This window comes from Schistosoma mansoni, chromosome 2 (genome assembly GCF_000237925.1).
Source record: "Schistosoma mansoni strain Puerto Rico chromosome 2, complete genome".
Taxonomy (NCBI): Eukaryota; Metazoa; Platyhelminthes; class Trematoda; order Strigeidida; family Schistosomatidae; genus Schistosoma; species Schistosoma mansoni.
Window position 1 is genome coordinate 21,875,457 of NC_031496.1, and position 20,523 is coordinate 21,895,979.

At 33.4% G+C, this 20,523-nt stretch overlaps 1 protein-coding gene across 1 annotated transcript in view; it reads left to right on the forward strand.

The window, feature by feature from the left end:
- Smp_157390 (lipoma hmgic fusion partner-like protein) overlaps positions 1 to 16,276 on the forward strand; it is a 41,566-nt gene extending 25,290 nt beyond the window's left edge. The window contains exons 2-3 of the mRNA XM_018796085.1: positions 14,537 to 14,650; positions 15,879 to 16,276. Coding sequence (XP_018650333.1) covers positions 14,537 to 14,650; positions 15,879 to 16,024 — 260 coding nt within the window. The 3' untranslated portion in view covers positions 16,025 to 16,276. The remainder of the gene's footprint in view (positions 1 to 14,536; positions 14,651 to 15,878) is intronic.
- Positions 16,277 to 20,523: the final 4,247 nt, after the last annotated feature.

A 20,523-nucleotide genomic window follows, 5' to 3' on the forward strand; every position in this document is an offset into this window, starting at 1 on the left:
CAGAGTGGTCACCGTCCAATACTATCAATGGAATATTATTTAACTCCCGATTTCGTTGATTTCTGAGTTTTTAAAAAGATTTTAGAAAAATCTATCCTGAAGTCGGTCAACATATGATTATTCCTTAGTACAGTGGTTCGTGAAGTTTTTTTTGGATAATTTATGGATGACTTCCACCATACATGTCAACCAGCAAAATCACTCAAAACCAATGCATACTGAATAAATTTTTTTTAAAGCTGAAACTTTACTAAAGAAAATTTCTACAGTTTTCACTGGTTTATTTAATTTCCCCAATTTTTTTCATACTAACTCATCAAGTAAATTCTTTTGGTAACATCAAATAAATTTAACAATTGTTGTTGGGCGGCCTATGCTCCTCCACGAGGGGTAACAGGCGTAAGTAAGTAAGTAAGTGTTATCACTTCACATACATTGATTATTTGAACGAGTTCCAAATGAGACGAAATGCGCTTCCTGAATTCCATTGCTGGTTATCATCTATACTTGCTACTGTTATTACTCCTTGTGTAAATGTAAAATATTTAGTCGTTTTTTATATTCCTACATCCCATGTATCTTTTTTCTTAAGTAGTAGTGAAGATTTATGATGGTGTCACCACAAGTTTTACTACATTACATGAATAATGTTTCTTCTTAACGCATGAGAAACGACAATAATATGTATATATACTAAATAGTTATTTGAATGACTCACTATACTTTACTAAAAACAAGTTGAATATACTTTTACAATAAACAATAATCTTCTTAACATATGTTGTATTAACTATAAGAGAGTGATAAAAATAAGAATAAGGTAACAAATCTTTCCTTCTTATTGCCCACTCTTTTACATCCTTTTTGCTCTCTCTCTCTCTCCTTAAATCTCCCACTACTTATTAACTTAACACTACATAACGTTATTATTGTGGTCACTAATACTAATTAGTTATGTTTGTATTTCTAGTGTTCTATCTTATAAATATGTATATCATAAATACTTTTCTGCTTCTATAATGACTGTTATACTTACTTTATAACGGTAGATATATTATTTTTATAGTTGAGACGTTGAGAATGAATCATGTGATATGATATCCTAGTGATTCAGCTACTAACGTACAATCTAATCGAATGACAAAACCAACTAAGCAACATAGAAAGAAGAAAAGAAAATGAAATAAATTCTGTTGTTGACCTAAAAGTATCCTGAATTTACCAGTATCGAATAGAATTGAGCTTTCGGTAACACAATTACTGATTACGATTATATTATACAAAATTGATTTGTTCTCTATTAATCAGAACTGAATAGTAGTATTAAACATGAGCTGCTTCATATACAGTAAAATTCAAGACAAGATTTCACTATTAATAAAATTTAATGAATTCATAACAATGACACTTATACTTCAAATAGTATTGTTTGTTTGAATCTTCCCATTGATGTGTTAGGACTGCAATTGTTCTGTCTCTAATTGGCATATGTGCATGGTGTGCGTATTGCCTCGATAGAGCCTTAATTCACAAGGAATTATAAGCAAAGATGGATATTGCCTAGCAGTGGAATCCAGGATGCGCGTTTCGTCCTATTTGGGACGTTTGAAGCGAAAGGTACTGGGCTCGAGTCCAAGAGTGAACATCAACTCTAAGATGCAAGTACGTCCAGCTGACGAGTCCCAAATAGGACGAAACGCGTGTGAAACAGGATTCCACTGCTAGCCACTATCCATCTTTCCTTACAATGACACTTATAGTTCCGAAGCTGAATATTAGATCTACATGAAAAATAAAATATAATACCGTAGTGAACAAGACCTCAAGTGGAGAACAATGTCTCGGTAAAATGTGGAAACTATACATAATATACATTATTTGCACATCTTCCTTCAGTTGTCCTACACATGCTTCATGATTCTTTCAATTCTGTTGTTATTTCAATAGTTTTCTGTTTCCCTTTTTACTCTTCTCAATTCAATCTTCTGTTGACAGGTATTTCAATTTCGAATAGTGATGCATACTACTTATATCTGTTAGCATAAATAGCATCCACTACAGACGATAGCTGTTAGGTCAAATGGAAGTTTATAATCAGGAAAATATAAAACTATCATAAATCAACTATTTAATAAGGGGATCTAGAAAGCATACAAAATGATTAGGTCAGGAATATCTTCTTGAATTTCACAAATTTTCTTCTCACTCTTTTCAAGGATAGTAAGAATTTATAAAGCTATCATATTTATAAGTCCTTAAAAGTGATCTAATTAATAACATAGGGAATATTAACGTTTAGTCTGGCAATTATCATTTTTTGTTCATTTCCTGTTGGAGTTATAATAACAATCAACGTGTGGTATTACTTTAAAACAATACTTCTATGATAGGTTCTTTTTCCATCCTCATATGAAGTTAGTGTACATTGCTTTTAGTTTTAAGTTTTCATATAAACAGTAACTTAAAGAATAAGCAAAGATGGATAGTGGCTAGCAGTGGAATCCAGTTTGATGTGCGTTTCGTCCTATTTGGGACTCGTCAGCTGGATGTACCTACATCTCAGAGTTAATGTTCACTCTGAGACTTAAAGAATATTTTTGGTAAAGTTCCACAAAGAATTAATATCCATTTATTTTTGATGATAAATAAGTCTCATTTAATGAATAATGACTATATTCTAAAATTTAAAAACTCAAATGGAATCAATTCAATCGACCAAGTAGGAGAAAAAGAAATCCAAGGCAAAATGCATTTCCACAGTTGAATCCACGAATCAATCTAAGATAAACCACCGTTGAAAACCTGAAAACACAGGACACCCGACTTTTCGACAGCGTTCATCCTAGACTACTGAGCTAGCATCCGATGGTACTGATGTCTAACTTCAGTCGTTCCATGATTTTGAGTAACCCCTTATCTATTTTCTGAGGTGGATAACTGTCTCACACTCGACACTAAGTGAACTCCACTAGTCATGGCTTCTCACTAGAACTCAAGGAGTTCCATCTTAAAGCTAGTCACTAGCTTAAATCGACTTCTGAATTCAACTGTGAAAATACTACAATCTCCACAAATCCCCATATTGACAAAGTACATTGTTAATGGTTTAAAAATAATCAAACTTAAAAGTCTTAGATTCAATAATTCCAAGTCTAATTTATCGTAAATTCTTTGTCCCATAAATTAAAATTCTGCATAGATTTGAATAATCCATAGTTTATAAATTTTATTAGATTTATTTTAAGCTGAAAACAATCAGTTTCCAAGTCGTTTTTTGACTTGTACATGTTGTTTTCATGTTAGTTCTTAAAAGCTGAGATACACAACATATATGTTATAAGATAAAGGGTGTTCTTTAGAACATTCAACATTTGTAACGCTAACTATGTCTAGAATAAGGGTAGTTATCCAATAATGATATTGGTTATTATCGTTAACTGATTAAAGTCGGATATGTGTATCATTTGATCTTAATTAGTTCAAAGGACTTATGCTTATCTAAAGTTTTTTGTTCAATCCATTATAAAACTTGTGAAAAGTTTTATTATAGGATAGAGTAACTGAATTGTATTTCTTTGTTTTCGTTGGAAATGTTGTATCAATGTTACATTTCTAGTCGGCCATAAGCATATATATCAATCGGTTCAAGTTGTCCTGCTATATTAACACAATAAGATAAAACTATCAAAACTAATACCACAGTAGTAGAAGTATCTTGACGGTATTAATTGTAGTAGGAGAAAGCATTAATCATAGGTGATATAATTTAAGAAGAAATAATGAATTCATGAATTTAAAAAAATTGAAGATCTAAAGGAAGACAACAAGTGAATGTATCTGCGTCACTGCAACTGATTCATTTACCATATATTCTACTTTTCATTATTGATTCTATTATAAATCATTTATCAAGCTTTATATGTTCTAATTTAAATGAATATCAATAGTTATTGAATTTTTTAGTTATCAATTTCGGGGATTTGTGGAGATTGCAGTATTTTCAAAAATGAATTCATGAGTTAATCTAAGTTAGAACCCATTGAATACCTACAAGCACTGGACGACCGTTTCGTCCTTGAGTCCTAGTGAGAAGCCGTGACTAGTGAAATCCGATCCGTGTCGGGTTTGAGACAGTTATCCACCTCAGACAATGGATAAAGGGTTGTGTAGGGTCATGGATAGGTTGAGATTAGACATTAACATTGTTGGATGCCACTCCAGTGGTATAGAGGTCAAGTGTTCTTGAGCAAGACCAGAGGCCCTGGGTTCGAGTCTCACATATGGAGTCGTGGGTGCACACTGCTGATAGGTCTCATACTAGGACGGAATGGCTGTTCAGCATTTTCAAGTTTCAATGGTGGTCTAGCTTAGATTGACTCGTGAATTCAACTTTGAGAAAGTTTTTTATTTGTTTGTTTCAACTTCACCATTAGATGTTTCAGAAACAGGTAAATAAATAATTTGACACAATTTGATTGGAAAAGTTTTCAATTCCTTTTCTTAATCATTTTAGTGATAAATAAAATGAAAAACATGTCGCTTATAATAAAACAAATCCTCAAACATTTAATATTGACTGATTAATCGAGTAGTTATGTTTAAACTATTGTCTTTTTTATAATTGTGAACAACAACAAAATAATCTACGTCTACCAATGTTTTAGACCAACAGTTAATGACTTCATGAACTAATGTCATGTCTTGGTTTGGTTGACTTCAACATTATTACAACCTCTCTCTACTCCTGCTAACAAAGCTGGTTGAAGGAGACAGCTGTTTGGGATATTTAATGCTTTTTTCACACACTGAGGAGTCTGAAACCAAAAAAAATTGGCTAACTCTCTTTTAACTTACATTTATTCCTCAGCTGATAATTGTTCGCAGTAACACTTACATTGAAAAAATGTATCGTTAAAGAGAACAGCTTTTCCATGGGAATGTGTTATCTTTTATATACACTTTTAGTAAATCTTAGGGATACTTAGTGGCTCATGTACTTCTGACTCGCCTTCACTCAGACAGTGAAATCGAGTGTTTAAACGACTTTTCAGGCCAGTGTTTTCGTAGCAAGGTTCTTTTCCATGGGATGGGGTTGCTATATCCATGCTCAACTCTCCTCCTTTATTCGGGCTTGAGAACGCAGTAATCCTAGAAGGGCTCTAGACTCAAAAGCCTACCTTGGCAGAAAAAAATCATTTTCCAGCTAAAGACGAAATAAGGAAAAGACGCTGGAGGTGGATCGAGCATATATTGTGGGAATCGTCAATATCCACGAAAAGCAAGCCCTAACTTGGATTCCTGAAGGAAAAAAGAAAAGAGAAAAACCAACGAATATATGGGAGTGAGAATCATAGGCAGATATCTAAATAACGAATAGCACTTAGCAACAATTGGAAAGAAACTCCCAGGACAGAATAAGCTGATTAAGTTAAATGCTCAAATACATATATATATATATATATATATATAGCTTCTCAATGGTACTTTAACTGAGGTCAGTCTATCGCGAACACCATCCACAACATAAAATTTGCCCGGTGGAATTTTACAGTACTGTTTTAGCGTATGTTTAATAATGTATAAATAAATATCCATCAAGTATTAAATAAAGGACAACAATAACAAATAGAAGTTGAGATAATTATATTGCGGAAATTGCATTCACTTCTTCAAATAAGATTTCATGTGAATGATACTGTGTTTAAAATGTCCATTAATTACATAACATATTGTAACATGATTGATATGAGTTTTTAGGATACTTTAATGATAAAAATAGCGGTCAGTAGGCCTAATAAATAATCTTTAGTGTATACGTTTTCCCTTTATATCGAATATGCCAAATAAAGTTTCATGAAAGACATATAAAACATAGAATTTCCATGGTTTTTCGGTCAAGTTATGAAAATTCTATGAACCATTCAGTGGAACAGAAACAAGCAAACGCACATACACATAAACACAAATACTGTTTTTAGGACAACTGGGATCCAAGTGATATTTTTCAAATAATGGAAATATTTGTACATTTATATTCTTAGTCATTCTGAAGAATATTGTTCAATAATGAACATACTGATTAGAAGCTAAATAGAAGAGTAGACTTTGTTTCCATTAACTAGAAAATCATGTTACATTAACATTGGATTAATCAGCGCAAAGACAAAATTAGAGTAGATGGATTGGAAATAATAATGGGACCCAGGACGCGCGCTTTGTTTCATTAAGGACTGGTCAGCTAGATACAAAGATTATTTCAGACTAGTAAGTAACAAATACGAATTGATTGAAATTATAAACCACGGGATGCCAACTCAATGGGCTAAAGGTTGGGGCTCGTAGTGACGACTAAAGGTTCTTCGTACGATCCCTGGTAAGATTGTGGATGCCCACTGATTAAGAGTGCCGAACTAAAACGAATCAACTTTCCTTTGCTCTCATCTGTTGTTTAAATACGGTCAGTCCGTGATGGATAATACTAAATCGAGAATTATTAGGTCTAGCAATAGTTAATATCCACTAAGTAGATGATTATCTTATGTTTATGTTTAGGATAGTGTCTAGCGTCGAATCCAGAATGCATCTGACTCATATGTTCACACTGAATACTGAGCCGAGTACTGTCTAATTCACCATTAAAAGCTTTGTTCCAAATATAATAAGCCTATACGTGCAACCGGATTCCATTAACTATAAGCGCTATCTTGTCTATTAGGCCATAGAATTCTCTTACAGAAAATGTAAGCGTTATATCCTCTCATTTCTCTAAATGGACCAAATTACGGATCATACACAAATATATTTCTATGGTAGCTTAATCCTTACGAAGAAGTATTTAGAAATTGGAAAATATAATTTTTTATTCAAAATGTAAACACTCCACTATTGAGTTGAATATCTAAAGTAGTATCACAGTTTTATATTGAACTCTTTGAGTCAGGCAGGTTGAAGTATTCATCTCACAAATGGTCACATAATCGAATTTCTGTTCATATGCAACAAATGCAAAAAACACTACATCGAACAAAGCTGACGCCCTCTTCATTTCGCCTGCACAAACATCAATTAGCGGTCAAACGCCATGACATATCTACGCTTCTATCAATGCACTTGGACAACTGTAGACACATATTCGACTGAGAAAATGTTGAGGTCTTGGATAGAGGCAATTTTAAAAACACCAGGGAATTTCTAGAAGCTTGACACTTAGCTCGATCAGCAATCAACAAACACAATTATATCAATCCAATTTATTAATGAATCAGAAAGCTTATGGACAAATACAGGATCGAGAACCAAATCAATGGGAGATACAATCAAAATAAAGAAGTAAACAATGACAGGTTAGAGGTCAAAAACAACCAATCTACATTGAGGTCTACAGGACAAGATATGAGCTATGTGTGGAGAAATTCAAATACTTTACTTCAACCAGAAATTTGTGCTGATGATATCGTTGAGAATAACGATGAAATCTCCAAGACTGAACCATCCAGTTCAGAGAACAAAACTGCACTGAAATCACCTACCTGAGCTACAAATCCCCGCCATCTCTCAACAAATCTCGTCAGCCATTTGCCGTTTACTGGTGTCCACTAAACATTATTCATGTATGTGCTTATGTTTCTGAATTTAAGCATGTCCATGAAGTAAATTATAATTCACCAAAGACTGGAACTGGCTAAATAACTAACAAAAACCAGGGAGGAATGAAAAACTATCTAATCGTAACCTCAGACTTCTGAACAACTTTATGGACAGCTGAACCCAAGACATTGAGGTAATGTGGCCAACTTAGTATCTTTAGGGTAAGTGGTTTGAGTTCGAAATAAAAATTACAGGCAGACTGATCCATTCATTATCTTAATCAAAACTCAACAATCTTCACAACCCAATACTGATAATTGTCATGTTCCCACTAGTGACTAGCTTAAAGATGGATTTCCTGGAGTTCTAATGAGAAGCCATGACCAGTAAAGTTCAATCATGTCTGATGTGAGGCAGTTACCCGCTGAAGACAATAAACGACAGTCGCTCAATACAGTGGATTGCTTAAAGTTGAACATTAACACTGTTGGATACGGGCTTAGTGGTCTAGAGCTCACCAGACCGAAGGTCCTAGGTTCAAGTCCCACGTATGTGGTCGTGGGTACGCACTTCTGATGAGTCCCATACTAAGTCGAACAGACCATCCAGTGTTTCCAAGTTGTATTAATACAGTCTATTTAGCCTCATTAAAACACACACATACCAATGACTTTTTTAACACCGTAATAAATATTTTGATATAAAATGAAAATTGGAATGAAGTATAATTTTTTATTTCCAAAAATTTTAAATCACCCTCAAATACCAATCTTTTCATAAATCAAACTTGTAGTTTGTTTAGTTTTACTATCTAATTAAAATTTTTTTGAAAAAAAAGGAAACGTAAGAAAAACAATTAAACAATGAAAACTATTTGTTTAAATAAACTAAATTAGTTTAACCCATGAATAAATTACTTTTCTTAGAGAAAAAAGTCTAAAAGTAAAATTAGTTTTTGAAAGTGGAAATAAATAATAAAACTGAAGTTAATTAAATATATACTTACTTACTTACTTACACCTGTTATCCCTCGTGGAGGAGCATAGGCCTCCCATCAGCATTCTCTAATATATATTCAAAACAGTGGTTCCCTTTGATAAATTTGAACAGAGAAATGAGAAGACAAATTTTGTGAGATAGTACCATTTCGTGCTTTCTCGTCAGTCACATACAAGCAACATGTTATTCGTGTAAATACAGTTTTGAAGATAAGGTCAAAATTTCTTATTTAGCATGACATTCACTCACTAGAACCATGGTAAACAAAGGTCAACGTACAGTTGTTTTTGAACACATAAAGTTGGACTTTTCCGACCAATCAAGATAGCTTCGAGTAGTTTGAGTGTGTGGGTTTTGATGACGTCACAACTCTAAAGGCTGATTTTGGGTCAATTTGATGACCTCGTCACCATAGGATTTTTTGCAATGGACGAGGCTGGGTTTCTTGATCGGTCTTGGGAGGACGGGCTAGGGTGGATAAATCTATGGATTGGATAAACCATCTTGGAATATGTTCCCCTATCCTGTCCTCCAATCGGCGGATGTGTGTTATATAGGGAATTTTTTAGGAATTTATATGTGAATTGGAAAAAACAGGGGGATTTGGAGTGAATGGGTTTGGGAGACTTGATAGGGTTAACTGAGATAGATTGAGTTGTTGTGATAAGCCTCAGATTAGCTGCATTGAAGGTCTTTCTTATTGCAGCTGCAGTCTGTTTGGTTGTAATTTTCATGCAATTTCACATGTAACTGCGGAGAAAGTTACTTAGGTAGGACAGATCGCCGATTGGAGGACAGGATAGGGGAACATATTCCAAGATGGTTAATCAAATCCATGATTCATCCACCTAGCCCGTCATCTCAAGATCGATCAAGAAACCCAGCCTCGTCCATTGCAAAACATCTAATGATGAGTGGTCATCAAATTGACCCAAAATCAGCCTTTAGAGTTGTGACATGTCATCAAAACCCACACACACTCAAACTACTCGAAGCTATCTTGATTGGTCGGAAAAGTCCAACTTTATGTGTTCAAAAACAACTGTACGTTGACCTTTGTTTACCATGGTTCTAGTGAGTGAATGTCATGCTTCTAATATGTATATTGCAATAAATCGGGTATCTAGCCTGTCGGTCGTATGCCCTGATAGTATACTAGTGACTTCTCGACTGTCTGATCTGCCAAGAGCGATGGAACAATGCATGACGGTATTGTTGTATGTTAGGTTTAAAGTGAATTGTATGTTATATGCATGCAAATCCTATTGCAATAAATGTTTTCTTGTTTCGTTTTCTTTTACTAACCACATATGTAGAGAATCCAAAAAAAAAGATCTTATCAATAATGAATAATGATTTTGAATAAAACTAAACTGAATTATAAACTATCAAAAGTATTCCATGGATGAATCTTACTTTGAATATTGGCAAATAACATTTTATGAATATAAAGAATATGAACATTCTATTATAGATCAATTATGATCAGTGATTGTTAGGTAAAATCATATTATCTGGTATTTCATTAATGATAATGAAAATTTTTATAGGTTATATTTTATATCTTTAAGTATAAACCTTTTTTAAGTCGGATAATTAGATATGATATAATGTATAATAAATGAGAATATTTGGTAAGAAAAAAACTTGCATAAACTTCTAGATAAATACTATTTAATATAGTTGAAACCATGAATCAATTGAAGCTAGACCACCATGAAAAATCTGGAAGTACTGGACGGCCGCTTCGTCCTACTATGGGACTCCTCAACAGTGCGCATCCACGATCCCGCCTTGAGAGATTCAAACCCAGAACCTATCAGTCTCGCGCGAACGCTTAACCTTTAAACTACTGAGCTGACTGGCATCCAACGGTGTTAATGTCTATGAAGTTCTATGAAATTCGATTGGTCCATAATTACTCATTCAATATACTGATTATCTGAAGTTCTGCGTAAGTTAGTTTGTTACTGAAGAGAATATGGAAAAGAAAGTCAATCTTTTTACAACGAAGTCTCAACAATCACTTGGTGTTGTTTGCGTGAATCATCCCATTGATGTTTAGGACTGCCATTGATCAGTCTGTTATTGACATGTGCATACTTTACGTATTGCCTCGATATTGCTTTAAGTCACAAGCGTTGTAAGCAAAGATGGATAGTGGTTGGTAGTGGAATCTAGAATGTCCATTTTGTCCTATTTGGGAATCGTCAGCTGGATGTACCTGCATCTCAGAGTTGATATTCACTAAAGGACTTGAACTCAGAAACGCTTCAACGTATCGTATAAAAGTCATTAAAACGATATTTTTAAATCGTTTTAGTCACATTTTCTTTTATACGTAAATCAATAAATCAGTGTTTATTATTTGTATCAGGTTTCTAATCTGATCAGTGAACTTTAAAAGTTATCTGATCTATTTAGACAACAAAGTGTTATATATATACGATAGTTTGGAATGACAGATCTCCATTTACAAGTAGAATAAGCTTTTTCGAATTTTGTTAGTTTTAAGACAAAATTCACAGCAATTCACAGTAGGAAACTATTTTTGCAAAGTAAAATAACATTAATTATAACTCATTGAATAATGCAAAAAATTTTGTTAACATGTATCTTTACTAGTTGTTAACAATTTCAATAATTCGTCATGAATTCCTTTGTTTTCTGAAGAAGTGATTTACATTGAGTCACGAAACATCAGGAAATTTAAAAACTTCCTTTTTCTACTGATTGGGATATTTCAAATATATTGTTTTTAATTATAAAAACATACTGAATGCTCGTATTATATGAAATTATCAAGTCAAACCTTGTTAATGTCAACTACATCGTAGAAGGTTGAACACAAAAGTTGTTTAAAATTATAATCACAATTCGTGTTGTTTATTGATCAAAGTATAGTCTTTAAGCTCAGAATTTAGTTGAGAAACACTTTAGGGATTAGCTAGACAACAAAATGTAGTACAAAGTCGAGACATTTATCATTCAAAACGAAAGTTTAGATAGAAAGAGTGAAAGTGAGGTGAGGTAGTCTGAATTTTATCGGCCATACAAACTCATGCTTGTTTTAACAGTCAAATAAGTATTTTTATATAGTTGAAATCATGAGTCAATTGAAGCTAGACCACCATGAAAAATCTGGAAGTACTGGACGGCCGCTTCGTCCTACTATGGGATTCCTCAACAGTGCGCATCCACGACCCCGCCTTGCGAGATTCGAATCCAGGACCTATCAGTCTCGCGCGCGAACGCTTAACCACTAGACCACTGAGCTGACCGGCATTCAACGGTGTTTATGTCTAACTTCAACCAATCGACGAAGTTCAGCAACCATTCACCAATGTCTTCAGTGAGTTGATATCTCCTAACTGGCCTGAGGAGTCTCACAATAGGACGAAACGTCCGTCCAGTGCTTCCAGGTTTTCCATGGCGGGCTAGGTTCAATTGATTCATAATCTCAACTATATAAAATTACTAAAATCTCCACAAAACCCCTCTCTGAAAATAACTATTTGTCAAAATGGTGAATTTTTTGAAACTTTGATTGCTATCATTATAAACGAATAGACAGTTAATCTTAAAAACTCAAGAGTTAAGTTCTTAAGGACATTAAAAGCAGTTATAGAAAGATGAAATATTTTTTTGCTAACTAACTGTAATTTAAAACAGTTAATCCCTTTGATAAATTTCGATAATGCAATGAGAAGACGAAGTTTATCAGAGTTATGTGAAATATCTGCGCAATACATTTCGAATAAGTTAAGTGTAAGAACAAATCGTTTTTGAACACACGAAGGAGGCTGGATGGTTTGGTCGACAAAACCATCCAGCTCAGAGAACAAACTTACAAGTCTAATTAAGTCTAAAAGTCTAAAATTAAGCCTAAAAGTAAGACAACTATTATTTTGTAGGAAAAAACAAATAAACAAAGAAAATTTATCATTCCCATGAGATCGTAACATGTTGATAATATAATTCACATAATTTTTAATAGGAACGGTAAGTATTAACTTTTTTAAAGTGTTAACAAATACAGAGTGTTATATCCTGAAGAGAATTATGAATAGTAACTTTTGAGAACTATTTATGGACCAATATGATATGTATATTTCCTATTATATAGTTGTGAAGTAACTTAACTATTAATATTCATGTTCCTCTTATTATAAGCTTTATTTTGACCCATAGTCTATTACTATAAGATTTACCATTCCTGAGTTATCCCCAGTCTATTAATTACTGTTCCCCACATTCAGAGCCACACTTGGCTAAATCTTGTACAAATATTATTTCCTATTTTATGGTACATTGTGGTCTGTTTGATTAGTATATAAACCCATTATGCTTGAAATAAACGATTCATATTGCAGAGGCTGTTATTGGTGTTCTGGACTTAACTGGCTTGGGTAGGCAGAAAGCAGAACCAATAAGTGCTCCAGACTGCTCGTATGGGTTTCGCGTGTCACTGGTCCGATCGATAATTCACTGCTCTCTAATTGGTGGTATTATCACATCATATATAAATAGGGTACTCGGCCAAACGATATAACACAGAGAAAATTACCTAGTTGTTTAGCTTTTCTTTAATGTTGATATTTACAATAGCTGATTAGATTATCACTTCATGATAATAATTGATTCATTTAATATAGTTTTATTAAATTTTATGGTTATTATAAATAAAAATAATATTTTTGTAATATCTCAATAAGTAGAAAAATTAAATTTTCTGGCGTTTCTTGACCCAGTATAAGTCACTTCTTCAGAGAAGGAATGACCAAATCAAAATTAACATTTGTACTATTTAAACTTGAGTTAATTTTAATTTGGTTATTTATTCCCTGAAGAAGTGGATTATACTAAGTCACGAAATGTTAGACAATTTAATTTTTCTACTGATCGGGATATTACAAATATATTAATTTATTAATAAAAATCTACCCAATACTCAATTTATTCGAAATGATCAAGTCAAACCTTGGTAATGATACCTGCAAATCCATGTTTATTGTAATTTACAAAATTATCAGAAGGGGGTTTTGTGGAGATTTCAGTATTTTTAATAGTTGAAATCATGAGTCAATTGAAGCTAGACCACCATAGAAAACGTGGAAGCACTGGACGGTCGTTTCGTCCTACTATGGGACTCCTCAGTAGTGCGCATCCACGACCCCGCACTCGCGAGATTCGAATCCAGGACCTACCAGTCTCAAGCCAGAGCATTTAACTGATAGACCACTAAGCCGGCATCCAACGGTGTTAATGTCTAACTTCAACTGATCCACTAAATTTGAGCAACCGTTCATCAATTTTCTTCATTGAGTTGTTATCTCACAACGGCAGTCCAGTGCTTCCAGGTTTTCCCTGGTGATCTAGCTTCAATTGACTCATGATTTCAACTATTAAAAGTTTACAAAATAGTAATGAAATAATTAGTTCTATAACATAACTATCTTGACAATTCTGTTAGTAGTAACTTTTGTTGGTGAGTTCTAGTATGTATTCTACTCACGGTTTAATGTTTAACTCAGTATAATGACTAAATTGAAATGATAGTTCAGAATTGAAGAGGATATGTTAGTGAATGACTGGTTGCTTGTAAAATTCACTTGAATCATTTTACATATATGATTGAACATAAAGTTCAGCGTAACAATGTGTCAATTAATGTTGAGTTACTGGTTTATTCATTGTTTTGTTTAACTATTGTATGAATAAGAAATTTATAACTGCTTAGTCATATAGTCTTACTGAAATCCACTTCAAGAACAGTCGATAGAGTATTCAACAGGAAACTAAAAAAAACCATTAGTTTCAATCAATCTACCAACTTAGTCTATCTTAAATGATAAAATTTCTAGTTTCATAGAATCGAGTTTGTCTTCATTTTTAACTGTGTATAGTTAAATTTTTATATATTTGATAGTTTTTTGTTTTTTTGACACAGATTTAATTCTACTAACATCTATCATCATGTGGCCAGCAGGATGGGATTCAGTTACAATTCGTGAAGTTTGTGGTGGCAGTGTTGGACCTTATTCAAAAGGGAACTGTTCCGTAGGTATGTCTAGTTGACTTTAATAAAATACACATCTTTCTAAAGAAAAGTTAGTTTCATTATCAGCCATGGATTGTATCAAGATAGAAAGGATCAATGATTCAGATGTAAATAATTCCACTTGACTTTCACTTTTAAATATCTATCTATGATACACGTTTATAATAATAGCTTGTTTTATTAGTTAACGAATTCGGCTTAGAGGGATGCAGTGAGAGTCCAAAATAAATTTTTCCCACTGATATGATTCATATTGAATCTAAAATGTTAACCGGTTACACTGCGCCAGATGTTCTGAAAAACGTTTCCACGGATATTGGAATTTACTTCACACATAATTCTTCTTGCTTGTGAATAGAAAATAGGGTAGATATATTTACATCTAGGGATAATATACACAACTAAATTTTATTGGTTCGAAGTTAATATTTCTGAAAAGCCGGTTGATTTGAAGCAGCCAGAAATTAAACGACACTTCTTCCTAGTTTGAGATTCTTCAGAAAACAATACTCACTACCTTCATATAAGACCATGTCCAACATCTTTAGGTACTAAAACTATCATTATGGAATTCAACGAATTAGTATCAATCCAATGAACCATGTTGTACAACCTCATCTAATTCATGATAAAGTGTGACTTAATCCATATGAACAATAAACAGCTTCCTCGTTCTTTATTTAATTACGTCGATTTCTCAAGAATAGACAGTATCATGTCTATCTCAAAACTGAAGATCCTAGGCACAGTTTAATGTGAGGTGATTAGTATTCCGAAGAAACGGGACTAGATAACTTTATGTTACATGTACTACGCATATTACAAACAACCATAAACTTGCTTTTTCGCTACTAGTTATCGGATCTCATTTCTACACACTAAAGAAGAAGCGAGTGAGTAAAAATAGTAGTAAAAGCTTATCCTTCATATTATCAAGTCATTTTAAGGTTGGTTTGGTTCATGTGTGACAGCACTTAGCTAACAAAGTGAAAATACTTCACTTATTAGAGACTCAAAAACACCTCTCTGGCTATAAACTAGTCAGTTTTTCCGACAGTACTGAGTAAAACTATGAGCACGAAGAGTAATAAATCACATTAGTAAGAATACTATATTGTACACATGATACACAACATCCACAACCCAATCGCATAGTAACACAGAAACACTAGACAACTACATATATAACTAAACATGTGCCCTCTCTTTATTCTTTTTTTCATCTTCACAGGTTGGGCGCCATTAGCTTCAATTTGTGGAATAATTCTTCTTTTAATCAGTGCTATATTATCTATAGCAGTTGACAAATCAATCACTACACAGACAGCAACTAGACAGATACTATTGAATGAAAAATCTTGTGTTTTTCTACATTAGGAAATATTGAATTTTATGTATGCATGTGTGTGTGTGTGTATTTGATAGATATATAGATAGAAAAAAGAAAACATTTATTTACTGATCACAAACAAATAGATATCTTTATCTAACATAGAGGATACATAAACACCTATATGATTACATATTTATTATATATGTGCATACTAAACATGTATAAAGAAACATTCCGCAATTATTTTATTGTTCAGAAAAATCTTAAGTTCCAAAATAAAATGAATAGTGAATAACATTGGTAACCCTTTCTTTTTTTCAAATCCTTACAGATAAAGTTAATCTATTAGGTTGTTATATAATTTGAGTTTAAATGAATCCTAAGTAAATTCGGCGAGACTACAATTTATGGACGACCTTTGAACGAATCTCAAGTGACCTTGAGAAATGTTAGACAATCAGTAAACAGTCAGCATAAAAGAAGAATATATTATACAAAACCAAATAATTAAAGTGGATACACTTCTTTTATATGGTCCAAAAACTTGTCAATGTTAGAAAAAGGTCCAAAGGTTCCAAAATCGTAATGCATAAGGTAGAGGAACTCATCCATATGGTTCCATAATAGTTGGTTTCTGGAGCCATGATAAGGTCATAAAAACCCTCTCAGCCTCAACCACATAGCTTCATTATTGTTTGTTTGTACTCCGGTTGTGTAAGTTTATCATTTTTATTATAGATAATTCCCTACAATACTCATACTACTGCACAGCCGAAGCTTCAGTAATATCTGCGATTATTGCAGCCAATGTTACTGGTGCTTTTATTAAACAGTTGTCGGTAATTATTATAATATGCCTTAGTCTCAATCTGGATCGAGCGACAAGGGTTCTTATTCTAGCAAACGTCTTCCATTAACATATATTACATCGATGGACAACATCACGGCGGTCTGCACAAGGTCTACAAGTCATTTAATACCCGTAATTACAAATACAGGAACTTCTTAGTAGTTTCATTTGTTGTATCCGCTTAATTGTAAAGTCTTCTCTAAAATTCTCTGTGAACCGACATGAGCATCAGGTACTGAAATAGGCGCCGTGACCTTGAAATCCCTCAGACGCTTCTGATTTGCTCGTCCATAAATTATAGTCTCGCCGTAAATTCATTTAATTCTAGCATGCATAAACGAATAAGTTAGTCCATATTAACAGGATGTAATTCAAGAAATTAGTATATGTTTGTGTACTAGTTTACGAAACACACTTATTTTATATAAACTATTTATACTAACTGATTGTTCAAATGTCTCTTTATAAGTAGACTGAGTTTAAGTCTATACCTTATTAGAAAAAAGTTCGTTAGCGTTTTTTTAGCTAACTCCATGCCCAACCCTCGTACTTTACCCGGGCTTGTGACCAGCAGTAACTCTAGAAAAGCTACAGGCGGAGTTAAATTAATAAATAACTACTTCAAAATTCTCTGATTCATACTTGAAAGTAAACGACAGAAATTCAGAAGTAAAATCTTTATTGAGCAATTTATAATGTTATAAATGTACTTTCGGAAGTAGAACAAACAATGAACTTAATTAAACATGAGGGAGTGAATCCAATCTATACAAACAAATAGTTTCTCTAGTAATCTCAAGCATATTAATAATCCGAAGTAACTGTTTTTATTAGCATGCATACAATTGTAGGAAAAGTAATGAAATACGACAAATTTATCATCTCCTGCTGTTGCTAAACCAGTCGACACATATCATTAAATGTAAGTGATCTTTTTGTTAAATATTAATTCTTCTGTCACAGGATAAGTGCTGTCTTCAGATAATCTGTTGCATAATGAAGGATAAGGTTACTGGGGTGGGGTGTAGTCATTATATTCGTTGTTGATTAATGTATTATCAGTACAAATCCGTTTCTATTAATCCTCTTGTTTGTTTAAACACATAATGTTGGTACAAAGGGGCACCAGATATATATGCGCCGCACAAATCCCATTTGATTTGTGTGAGGGCTGTGATACTGCTCAGGTGCCCAAACAGAAGCAGATGGTTTTCTTAGGGGGCCACCCCCGGAACCTTTGATCTACAAGGCAGTGGAGCTACGTCAGGAGATGCAGTCCCATGGTAGCCGGTGACCAATAATTGGTTCATACGCCATTTGTTCCCTCAGAGTACTGAAGCCCATGTGAACCAATGGTTTGGAATCACGGTTTTCCAACTCCCCTGGGTGGACCCTCCGTATCCACCGACGCGGTTAAAGCGCTGGACATTCGCTTTCCGCCTTCTCAATTTCGTCAACAACACTCCCATCACGAGAAGGCAGTGAATAGGACTTCCCTCTCAGCCGTACCAGAGCATTTGGGGACATTAATCCTCTTAGTTAAATGATTGTTATTCTTGTTTTGAGTTTGTAATCGAGATCAATTTGGATAATAATTTCGAAGAAATCGTTGAATAATTAATTACTTCAAACACCTCTTAAGTATTTTCATAACTTCATTAAACCAAAAAAACAATTTTTCATTTCTCTCTAGTTTTTATTGGTTATTTATTTGATTTCAGTTTGTGACGAAAAACAGTTGAACCAATATTTAAGATTAGAGATAATTTATCATGTTTTGATCGTTTATTCAAATATGTGAACTTAGATCACCACACAGTATATAAATAATACCTTCAACCTATACTTTACAATTTAAGATTGGTACATGTGATGCTTATCATTCTTTAAAATCTTATTTTCAGTAGGATCAAAATTTGAAATAATGGCATGACAGTAACATAATTAATTATATATGTCGAGTTCCTGGAAAAAAGATACTTGTTTAGAAAACTACACGGTGACTCAACTCTACTAGATGCATCATGCACATATTGAAAAAGAATTTAGTGACATCTTTAAGAGGATTGACATCATTTGTTCAAAGAGCATAGTCATTATGCAAATCTAGTCTCTTTAAAGTAACATGTAAAGAAAAAAGTTCAGTGATAATAAAATACCCACCTCTCTATGGAGAATCGTCGTCATTATCCTTCACATCATACAACTAATCAATATGACTAATATCTTCGTATTGTTTAGCATGAGTGAAAAACAAGATTATGTCTATGATTTTAGTTAAAGAATGTTATACAAGTTGATGTAGAGTCAAGGTGATGTTACTGACAATTCCTTAGAAAATTATACAATACCAGATGATCTTGTGTTCGCAAATCTTCTGACTGAATGATTTGTAGAAATGGGATGTTGTATAGCTTAGAACCTATGCTGGTTGTATGAATGTAGCTGTTTACTATCCCATTCGCGTTTTAATCATTGAGTGGCTAAACACAGTGAAAAGTATAAAAATAACTAATTGCGTCATTTATATGACTTGTATTCTCAGCTTACTACTTGTGCTAGTGTAGTCTGTCATTCATACATATTAGTTTGTCGGACAAGTGTGTTTGAGAACACGAAAGTAACTAGGTTCTTTTATGCAACATTTAAAGTGAAAAAAGTATTTTAGACAGGATCACTTTGATATAAAAATCATTTAGTTGAACGATTTAACGATAGGAAAACATGTCCCAGTAACGGTACTCAGCGAACAAAGAGATCTAGATAGTTCTTAACTATCTTAAAGAACAGATACAATCAATACAAATATCGTTCATCCAAGGGGAGGTTAAAACAGAGTATTAATTAAAAAGACATCTTTTTGTTTTAACTATTTTTATTACAAAATATTCAGTTATGCAACACCAAGTGTTTCTGAAGTTGTGTTCACTTTTTAGGCAAAACGAAACTAACACTCATTAAAAGCCCCTTTCCCTTTTTTATTTCGTTATAGTCAGCCTCTATTTGGGACTGCTCATATACTTAACATAACCTCTCAGCAAGTGGTAGGAGAGACTAGAGTCTAAGGAATGTCATGCCTGACTCATAGAAACTATTTTGTTAACTACAGATTAGAGCTTTCAACGTCTGAAAGGTGCTTAATTGATCCATAACGGAAATCCAGATATCTTGGGTCGTTAATGTAAGCTATTTCCATCACACATATTTTGGTTAGTGTGATTTATTCTACGGACATACAGATATCCGGCCCATGACAAATGGTGCAGAAACTTATCACTCTCACACTAAATATGGCCACATTACCGGGTCCCTTCAAGAAACAAATGGGGAAACCAAGTGGAAGTGGCAGGAAGGAAAGCTGATGTTATACTCAGTGATAGCATTCAATACTTTTGTTAAGAACTCATGTGAGGCTTTTTAATCTTGTATATCAAACAATGAAGAATTACTCAAAGATTTCTTAATTCATTTTGTAGTGAGAAATACCCTATGACTAGAGACATGAGTGTAAATGAAACTTATCAGCGTACAAGTGTTGAGAGAACAGCACAATAAATTTTCACTATGAGTTGTCTCATCACATTTAAATGAAATTTTTATCTAACTGAGAACGAGATAAGTCAAAGAGAGGTATTAGGTGTATAATTAGTCACTGAAAATATTATCTTATATTTTTTGAAAATTATACATGAA